This window comes from Chinchilla lanigera, unplaced genomic scaffold (assembly GCF_000276665.1).
Source record: "Chinchilla lanigera isolate Chin_1 unplaced genomic scaffold, ChiLan1.0 scaffold00018, whole genome shotgun sequence".
In the NCBI taxonomy this organism is placed as follows: Eukaryota; Metazoa; Chordata; class Mammalia; order Rodentia; family Chinchillidae; genus Chinchilla; species Chinchilla lanigera.
The window spans coordinates 27,497,457-27,507,839 of NW_004955419.1; the positions used below are offsets into that span (position 1 = coordinate 27,497,457).

General features: G+C 43.7%; 1 protein-coding gene and 1 long non-coding RNA gene across 3 annotated transcripts in view; one reads left to right on the forward strand and one right to left on the reverse strand.

Moving 5' to 3' along the window:
• Anp32b (acidic (leucine-rich) nuclear phosphoprotein 32 family, member B) overlaps positions 1-10,383 on the reverse strand; it is an 81,540-nt gene that overhangs the window by 25,918 nt on the left and 45,239 nt on the right. Inside the window, exon 1 of one of the 2 annotated variants that reach the window (XM_013513224.1) lies at positions 7,777-7,920. The exons of the other annotated variant lie outside the window; for it this stretch is intronic. Coding sequence (XP_013368678.1) covers positions 7,777-7,905 — 129 coding nt within the window. The 5' untranslated portion in view covers positions 7,906-7,920. Of the gene's footprint in view, positions 1-7,776; positions 7,921-10,383 lie in introns of those variants that run through there. 2 annotated transcript variants of the gene reach the window in all.
• Positions 6,671-7,762, forward strand: LOC106148303. The gene is made up of 3 exons (XR_001233619.1): positions 6,671-6,712; positions 7,138-7,214; positions 7,314-7,762. It is a non-coding gene; the product is annotated as an uncharacterized LOC106148303 (long non-coding RNA).

Here is a 10,383-nt window from a genome sequence, read left to right on the forward strand (position 1 = left end):
CGCCTGATGTAAGGGCGTCCCGGGCCTCCCCCGGCCGTGGGCTGCGCCCCTCCGCGCCCGGCCCCAGGGTCTGCGGGCAGCGCTGGGGAGGGCATGGCGCAGCTTCGCGGTCGGGAACCAGGGCGGTCCGCGGAGGCTTCCCCAAGCCGGCCCGACGAAAAGGCGAGTGCCCCAGGCAGAGGCTTTAGTTCACCTTTGCACCACCCCAGTCTCGGACCGGCAGCCCGAGCCCTTGGCCGAGCGACGTCGGAAGTGCCACCTGCAGGACCCCGTCTCCACGGAGTCGCTGCCGGCCGGAGTCGAACCGCGTGGCGCGGGCGGAGTCGGGCTGTGTGCGGCCGCGGGGACACGGCCGCCCCGGGCCCCGGCCAAGCCTCCCAGCAGCACCCCGGTTTCGAAGGGTCTATGTCGGGTCTTTCTTTAGCTTTTTGATGTGAGCTAAAGAAGGAAACAGCATTTGTGTTGTGGCCTCAGTTTTTCGCTCAGACTTTTAAGTCACTCCTTAGGTTACTTATGTGAGTGTAAATTCTCCGTGGTCTCCGTTTGGATGAGGCGTGGCAGGCAGCCTTTTGTCACTGTCGGGATTGGAGTGTCTCTGGTGCTAGAGCACCAGCCTGGGAAGAGTGCTTTGCAGACCATAGGGGAGTATGTTAGGTTCAGTCTAAAGCAAGTAACTACATTCTGTGTCACACCAGAGACCTATAGAACTGAGGCTTGAAAGAGTAAAAATTTATAAGAAAAAAATCCAATGTGTTAATTTAAGGTTCTAAGGAAGCTCCTTACCCCCTTTCCCATTTTGCCTTAGTGTGACCAAACAGCCCAACCTTAGTTTTAAACCGATTATACACCAGTTTTTAAAATGTTCAGTGAGCTGGAGGTGGTGATCCAGGCATGTCAATCCCAGAACACGGGGGCTGAGGCAGGAGGATCACCTGAGTTGGAGGCCACCCTGGGCTTGAGACCCGGGTGAGGCCTTGTCTCAAAAGGGGGTGGGGCATATAGCTCAGGGCACAGAGCCTGTTTGGCAAGAGCAAGGTGTTGAGTTCGATTCCTGGTACCAATAAAATAAGTAAAAGAAAGCACCCAAGAAAACATCTCAATGAGTTAACATTTAAAGAGGAAAGAGGGGGCTGGGGATTTAGTTCAGCGGACCAGAGCCTGCCTGGCAAGTGCGATGTAGCAAGTTCGATTCCCGGTACCAGAAAAAAAAAAGAAAGTTTTACAGTTACGAAAAAAGCAAATACTTTCCAGTGTGTAGCTTCCTGACTTTTCCGTTGCATTCTTAGACAAATTTAGGACAAGGGAACATGACAAGGGTGTTCTCTGCAGTGTCACAAAAAGGCTGTAACTGTGACTGTAGGGATCCTGGAGCTGCGCAATGAAGCTTTTACACCTACCAAATCAGTCCCAGAGCTAACAGGCTGTTACTCAGCTTCCTAGGGGCTTAATATATTTCTCATTTAATCCCCAGACAGCCCTGGGAAGGAGGGGATAGTAATCATTGAACAGATAAGAAACTGAGGGGTGAGGCCGGGGATATAGCTCAGTGGCACAAGTGCCTGCCTAGCAAGTGCAAGGTCATGAGTTCGATTCCCGGTACCTGCCCCCCAAAAAAAGAAACCCAAAACAACTGAGGGTCAGACAGCGCCGCCAGCAAGAGCTTGGGTTCAAACCCAGTGAGTTGTGGCTGCCAAGTCTGTCACCCTTTGCCCACCAGCAGTCAACCTGGCCTGGAGTCAGGGTGTGGGGTTCCGCTTCGGGCCAGTAGGTTGGGAGCCGTTGGAGAGGGCTTTTAGGCATCGTCTTGCAGGTGAAGGGACAATGCTGAAGGAACCCTGACTGTGCAAGTCAGGGAGTAAGCTGGAAGCTGGTGGCTTGCAGGGGAGGTGGTATTGAGCAGGGGAGGCTCAGGACACATTTCAAGACCCTGTCCTCTTAGTCCACTCTGGGGGACAAAGGACCCTTTCCCTGTGGTATATAGCTTACAAGATAAATGAATGTCTTATAAGATTAAGCTACAAAGTAATTAATAAACATAGCCACAATGCACAGCAAATAAAAAGAAAGCAAAAGAGCCAAAGGAGGAGCGACTACAGGCAGGGCACTGTGCCGCCTTACACAGCCGGTGCTGGCATGCACCTCAGTGAACAAAGAGCATGTGTTCCAGTGACATGCTTCTTTGTCAGGGGCTTCACTGCCAGAGGCATAAATAACACGGGCAGAACAGGGTGTGTCTCACTGCCCTGCCAGAGTCTATGGGACTTGTCATTCCACAGGCCTGAAGGGGCTCTGGTTTTAAATGTTGTACGGAACATCATTTGTGCATGTGTCTGTGTGTGAGAAAGACATAGAATATATAATTGCATCTACTTTGTAGTTATTTTGTCCATGGATTTATGGATTTGAATAAGGGCCAGAAGGGACTAAGGAAAAGTGAAAACAGTTTTATTAGGGAGGCTAAACTGTGGGTAGATTTCTTTTTATTTCCATTGATGATAATATTGGCCCAATAAGTATAAAAATACGTAGTAATGCCAAGCTTTGACACTCTGTTGAGTCTTAAAACTGCCTGATAAGCCGGGCTTGGTGGCGCACGCCTGTAATCTCAGCACTCGGGAGGCTGAGGCAGGAGGATCGTTGCAAGTTCGAGACCAGCCTGGGCTATAAAGTGAGCTCAAGGCCAGCCTGAACTGCATAATGAGACCCTGTCCCAAAAAGACAAAACAAAACAAAACAAAACAAAACAAAACAAAAAAAAACTGCCTGATAGTCAGGATCTGTGTGTATTCCATGCAGCTCTAAGATGTCTGAGAACACTCTAAGCTAGTTTGTAACTCCTTGGACCTGCTCCCCACACCAAATCCTCGGATGGCTCAAACTCTTACACACTGGGTGGTTGTAGACTTTAACAAATCTGAAAATGAGAGGAAAAAGCCCTGCTCAGGCATTGGTTTAACTGGCCTACAAATCAGTTCAGCAGAATGGACACATTTTCTCCTACGGCAGCATATGAAGGTGATGCATAATGTAGGGGAAAGAAATTAGTATTCTTTAAATACTAAGTACTGCCATTCTTTCCCTTTCTCCCATACACGTGTGTATACACTGGTAAGAAGAAATTTCCTTGGAGCCAGGCATGGTGGCACATGCCTGTAATTCCAGCTCTATGGGAGGCTGAGGCAGGAAGATCTCAAATTTGACCACACTTGGGCGATTTAGCAACTTAGTGAGACCCTATCTCAAAAATAAAATAGAAAAACGTGAAGGTTATATGTCAATCCCCACTACCATGAAACAAATAGATTCAAATTTCTGCAGCCTAGTGTGTGTACCTGTTTAGAGCAGTTGGGCAACAAATATTACTCATTGAAAGATCTAACTTCTCGCTGGACTGTGAATTTATGCAAATATTTCTGATGATAGGAATGAAGAGGAGAGGGCTGGGGGGTGTGGCTCAGTGGTAGAACCCTTGCCTATGGTAGCATGCCCAAGGCTCTGGGTTGATCCCCAGCACTGAAAAAAAAAAAAAAAAGTGGAAGAGTGGGAGACTGTCTCTAGAACATAGCAAATGCTTTGGAACTGTTTTGTGTTGAAAAATAATGATACATATACTAAAAATTACCATCTAGGATGGTAGATTATAGACACAAAGGAAAAGGAGAAGCAAATGTTTAAGTGAAAATGTGTTAAGGAGTGAGATCCTGTTCATCTAACTGTATAGACAGACGCAGGTCCATTAAAAGGCCCCTGTCAGAGGACCCTGGCTCCTTTCTGCTCTTTGACCAACTGTAGGTGCCAGGCCTTCCTGGTGCAGCAAGAGAGAGCTGACTACCAGGAGTCAGGTCTCATATTTACTAAGCACCATCTTTATGCCAGGGACTGTGAGTGAGACTTTGCTGTGTGTTGCCTCACAGTTAATTCTGGCAAAGCTCCCTGAGACAGGACTACAATCCACCTTTTTTAGTGTTTAGGAAACAGGCGCAAGGAAGCCAAGTGGGTTTGCTAAAACTCACGTAACTAGCAAGAAGCTGGTTTTCTCTGTCAGTAAAGGCTCACTGTGATTTGTTCTCATTACTTTGATCTGCTAGTCCTTGCATCTCTTCTGGAAAACCATTTGTTCCCTGCTTTAAGAAGATGTACATGCACCAGGCATGGTGGCACACGCCTGTGATACCAGTGCTGGAGCGGTGGAGGATGGGCAGAAGGATCACTTTCAAGGCCAGCCTGAACTATAGTGAGGACCTTGTCTCAGAAAAAAAAAAAAAAAAAGCGTCATGTACTAACTTCCCACACTGAATTGAATGTAATCATTGTGTACTACAAATATGTGCTAATAACAAAATATATAAAATTTAAAAATTCTATCACCCAGAAAAATAAAATAGGACCAGGATAGGATGGAGCATAGTTAGAGCACTTGTCTAGTATGTCCGAGGCCCTGGATCCAATCTTGGTACCAAAAAATATTGGGGAATCAGATTGAAGTTTTGTTTTAGAAACTTGCATTTTCCCCCTGCCATTAAGATAAATCTGGATGAATATAACTTTGCTCAGTGATTTCTCTTTTTATTGTATCATTTGTATTTTGTTTTGTTTTTTGAGACAGGGTCTTTCTATGTAGTTTAGGCTGGTCTTGAACTCACTATGTAGCTCGGGTTGGCCTTGAACTCAAAGCAGTCCTTCTCCGTAGCTTCTCCAGTGCTGGGCTCCTGCCTTGATTTTTCTGTTTAAAGAAGACTCTAGGGAGAGGGGAATGTGTTCCATCACTTACTGGCTGTGTGCTGTTGGGCAGACCCCCTAATCTCTCTGGGCCTTAGGCTGCTTATCTCATCTTATTAATTGAACATGGTCATGTTGGTGAAGCTCCTCCCAGGCCCACTGTCTGGCACTCTCCTTTTGGGCCCTTCCACAGTTTGCAAGCCTGAGTTCTTCCCTCCTTTAAGTCTGGATCCCCAGAGCTTACTGACCCCCAGAATTAGCAACTTATGGCCATCAGCCTCCCACCTCTCCTCCATGCAGCTAGCCTTCCACTTTGGCTGAGGATAAAAGGGCTGACCCCAAACCAATATAAGTGACTCTCAAGAGTCAGACTCAGCTGGGCGTGTAATCCCAGCACTCGGGAGGCTGAGGCAGGAGGATCTTTGTGAGTTCAAGGCCAGCCTGAACTGTGTAGCGAGACCCTGTCTCAAAAAGACAAAAAAAAAAGTTAGACTCATCTTCTGTTTCCCATAGCCCTTGGTCTCTCTTGAGGAACTTGGAACATGCCCCTGAGCTAGACTGGAAAATCGCTGAGTGCCCCTTCCTCCATAATTAGCCAGCATCCCTACCATCTGGACCTCTGTAGACTACACAGGGCTTTCCTTGTCTTCATGGAACTAAGGCTGATCTGAGTTCATCTCCTGCTAATTGAATACCACCATCTGTTCTCCAGCTCACCCCACCTGCCTCTCCCCAGCCAGACACCCCTCAGCCAGGGTGCGAGTCAGTCCTCCCTCACTCTGGACTCTGGCACAACTGAGGTAGTTGGTTAAGTGGTCCCTAATTTGCTAGTGTGTTCTTGGTCGTTCTCTCTTTTGTTTGCTTGGTTTTGCTCTCTATTGGGGATTGAAGTGAGGGTCTGCACATGCCAGGAAAGTGCTCAACCACTAAGCTACAGTCCCTCGACTTTTTAATTATTCTATTTTGAGACAGAGTCTTGCTAAGTTGCCCTGGCTGGCCTCTAACTTATGATCCTAAGGTCTCACACACTTGGGTAGCTGAGATTACAAGTATGCACCTCCACACCTGGCTTCATTAGACCCTTGTTTAATGAAGACCATATTTCCAAATATCCTTGTACTCTAATTCTTCCTTAAAAATCAGGTAATCCTTGCTCTTGGTTTTTCTTTATGTCTATCTGTGTATGTATTATAGCAAACTTGGAAACTAAAACAGAAAGAAGAAAATAAAAATGACTGCCCCTGGCTAAGCTCTGCGCACATCTTGGTGTCTACTTCTCCAATCTTTTCTCTGCACACACATGGCACTTTCTCAGGTCTCAGATTGTGAGAAGCATCAGCTCAATAACAGCTTTTTTGGAACTTGGAGGGGAGGGGAACCCACTATATCAAATATTCGTATGAATTATAAGAGATGTCCTTATTTCAGAAATAGTAAGAGATGAAAAAAGTATCATAATATCTAGGAAATACTGTATATAATACATTTTAAATATTTTTCCAAAGTAGGATGAGAACATAACCTGCTATTTTAAGTTAACAATATATTTTGAACATATTTCCATGCCACTGAATAGTCTTCTATAATATATATTCCTTGAGAGTGTCCTTTTACAAAGTGAATTTGTGCCGGGCATGGTGGCACACGCCTGTAATCCCAGCACTCGGGAGGCTGAGGCAGGAGGATCGTTGTGAGTTCGAGACCAGCTTGGGCTACAAAGTGAGCTCAAAGCCAGCCTGAACTGCATAGTCTCTAAGAGACAAAAAAAAAAAAAAAAAATGTGTGTGTGTGAGAGGCGGGGGATTGGGCATTGAATCCAGCACCTTTGCACTGAGCTACATTCCCAGTCCTTTTTTAATGTTGGGTTTTTTTGTTTTTTCTTTTCAGACAGGATTTTACTAAGTTGCTGAGTTGCTCCGCTGCCTCAAACTTTCCATCCTTCTGCCTCCACCTTCAGAGCATTGGGGTTATAGTTGTGCACCACCATGTCCAGGTGAAAATTTATTTTTTTCTGGGTACAAGAACAGGAAAATACATGGTATTGTCTCCCTAGTAGGAGAAGCTGAAAGACCAAGTAGGATATGTACTATAAATGTATGTTAACTCTGGAAATAATGCATGTTAGCCTTCCAAAGTTTTTCCTTCCTTTTCAAAATTGTTTTAATGATTTCAAGTCTTTTGGATTTTCATAGAAAATTATCTTGAAGTGTTTCACCTTAAAATGTTTCTTGAAATTTTTAATTTCTCTGTAATGTTTTTCTAGTTTTCTGTATATGGGCCTCGTAAATTTGGTGGTGAGATTTATCACTCTTTTATATTTTAATACTCTTGTAACTGATGTGTTTTGTTTTCACTTGTTACCGTGAAGTGGAAGTATAGTTGCTTTTCAATAAACATTCATAATTTTTTTTTAAAAAGGAAATACGTGCAATGCCAAGAAAAGTATAAAGAATGTAAGTCCAGGCACTGCGGCCCTGCTGCCATGAACTAAGCAGGTTTGTACTTCCACACCCTTTGCCATGAAGTCTCTGCTTGGAGCTAGCTGATCACAGACTGAAATGGTAAAGTAGTAATTCACCTGTGTTGTGCCTCAGGATGGACATCTGAATCTAGGATCTCCAGCATCTGGAATACGCCAGGCACATGACCTTTGTAGCAAATCAGTGCTGGGGATCAACCCAGGAGCCTTCCCCATGCTAGGCAAGTACTCTATCACAGAGTCACATCCGCAGTGTCTAGGTCAGACTTTTAGACTCGTAAACCCAAGTGACTACTGTACATCTATCCATATGTAGCCATCCCAGAAGTACATACAGGGAGCAGGCCAAGTCGTTATGACTACTGGAGTTGTCAAGTCTGCCCTGTTACCTCTTCCCTGAAGAACTGGCAAATTAAAACTGCAATGAAGCAGAAGGCTTGAAAAGTGAAGGGGGCCAAAGAACAGCCAGGCCGTACAGACAGTGTTTTGAGATAGAACTTTTTAGGGACATTAGAGAAAGGCAAGTGGCCACATGCGTTCTGCTACACAAAATAACTAAGATGGAACCAGGGAGTTACCTTGTCTGGACCCCGTTTGCCCACGGGTCCCAGTGAGCTCCACAGGCTGGATGGCACTGGGAGATGACGGTGCAGCTTTAAGGGCTGGCTAGGTAAGAAGTCGCCAAACAACGCTGTGACCACAATCATGCTGACAAAGCCAGGGCCAGACCTGCAGCCTGTCTCACTGTAGACTGCCCACATTTGGTAAATAAACAAATGAACGAAGAAACTAAAGAACATAAAAGAATAAAAGTCACCTAAAATCGCATTACCTACAGCCAAGCACTCTTAAACATTTTTGTGAATATTTTCCAAGCTATTTCTCTATGAACGTAGATGCATAATGTAAAATAAATACTTGTATGTAAACAGAAGTCTACTGTAAGTGGGACTCTCTAAAGTGCTTTTCTTTTTCACTTAGCAAGTAGATCAGAGATTGTTCAAACCCAGTAGAGCTACTTCATCTTTGTTGGGGGTGTGGGGTGCTGGGGATCAAACCAGGTTCACACTAGGCAAATGCTCTACCACCAAGCTACAGCCCCAGCCCTTGTTAACTTTATATGGAGACAGGGTCTTGGTAAACTGCCAACTTTTAATCCCACCACATTTGGCCTGTAGTTAATTTTAAAGGATGGATCATACTTTATTGTATGGACAGAATGTAATTTATTCATGTAGTCTCCTACTAATAAACATTTAGGTTCCTTCCAGTTCACCATTATATATAATATCCTTGTTAATAAATTCCTCAGAATAAATTCCTAGAAGCACAATTATCTGAATGAGAAGTATACACATTTCAAATGCCCAAATTGCCTTCAGAGGCTGTACTGTTTTTTATAGTCCCATTCGCAGGGTAAATTCTTCCTCTCATCCTAGGCTCAACAAGGAATTGTGTACAAAACCAATTAGTTTTCTTTAATTTTCTTTCTTTTCTGTTTTGTTTTATTTTGGCTTGTTTTTTGAGACAGGGTCTCATTAGGTAGCCCAGGCTGTCCTTGAACTCAGATCCTCATGCCTCAGCTTCCCGGATGCTAGAATTATAAGGTGTGTACCACCATACCTGGCTCTGTCAATTAGTTTTCAAGGAAGTTGCCAAAATAATTCAGTAGAGGAAAGAAAAGTTTTTCAACAGATGATGCTGGGACAATTGGATCTCCACACTCAAAAGAATATGGTTGGACTCCTTAACTTCACAGTTATAAAAATTAACTCAAAATGGATCATAGATCAAGAATGAAAGAGATAAGATTCAGATGAAAACACAGGAGTAAATCTTTGTGACCTTGAATTAGCAAAGCCTTCTCAGATGAGTCACCAAAAGACAACAAGCCAAGGAGAAAACAGCTATGTTATACTTCATCAAAATTAAAAATGTTTGTGTTTCAAATGATGACTTTCAGAGAGTGAAAGGAGCTGAGTGTTGTGGTACATGCTTGTAACCCAGCACTGTGGGACACTGAGGGTCACAAGTTCAAGCAGTGTAACACTACCTTGAACTCAAGGCAGTCCTCCTGCCTCAGCCTCCCAAGTGTTGAAATTACAGGCATGTACCACCATACCCAGCGTGGTACAGTTGTTTTTGAAAACTTTTTGACTGTCTTTCAAAAAATTAAGCATAGACTCAGCATCTGAGCCAGCAATTTCACTTTTAGATTCTGTATATACCCAAGAAATCGAGAGTATATGTTTACACAAAATTTGTACACAAATGCTTATAGCAGCATTAGTCCCAATAGTTATAAAATGGAAACAATCTTGAATGTGGATAAACTGGTAAATGAAAATTGGCATATTTATACTATAGAATGTTATTGGGCTACAAAATGGAATGAAGTACTGAACCATGGTACAACATAGATAAGCCTTGAAAATATGCTCAGTGAAATAAACAGGACACAAAAGGACCATATACCGTATGAGTCCATTTATATGAGATGTCCTAACAGAAAACCCCTTAGAGGCAGATGAGAGATTAGCAGTCCCTAGGGGCTGGGAGCAATAAGGAGGGACTGCTAAGGAGTACACGGTTTCTTGTTTCCCTCTTCATCCCATCTTCCTCCTCCTCTTTTTCCTCTTCCTCCTGCTCTGCTCCTCCTCCTTCGTCTCCTCCTCTTCTTTTTCTTTTTGTTTCCTTCAGTACTTGGGGATTGAACCTCGGGCTTCACACTGAGTTACATCTCTAATTTTTTTCTTTTTTAATTCTGAGGCAAGGTCTTGCTAAATTGCCCAGGCTGGCCTCAAACTTATAATCCACCTGCCTTAGTATCCCAATTACTTAGGATTGCAGATATATATGGGCTTGGGGTTTCCTTTGGGGATGATGGAAATTCTCTGGAATGTAATAGTGATAACTGTACGACTCCATGAATGTACCAAAAAACACTGGAGTGTGTAGAAGTGACAACTTCATGGTATGTGAATTACATCTCAGTAAAGCTTTAAACAATTTTTATCAGTTAAGTAAGTTGACAGTGATACCCTCTTGTAAATTTTCACTTCTTTATATAACAAAATTTTTTTCAGATATTTTAAAGACATTTATGTTTCTTTGTAAATTGCCTGTTTCATGTTTGTTGGTATTTTGAAATCATTTATTAATTAGTAAGCGCTCTGTACATATTA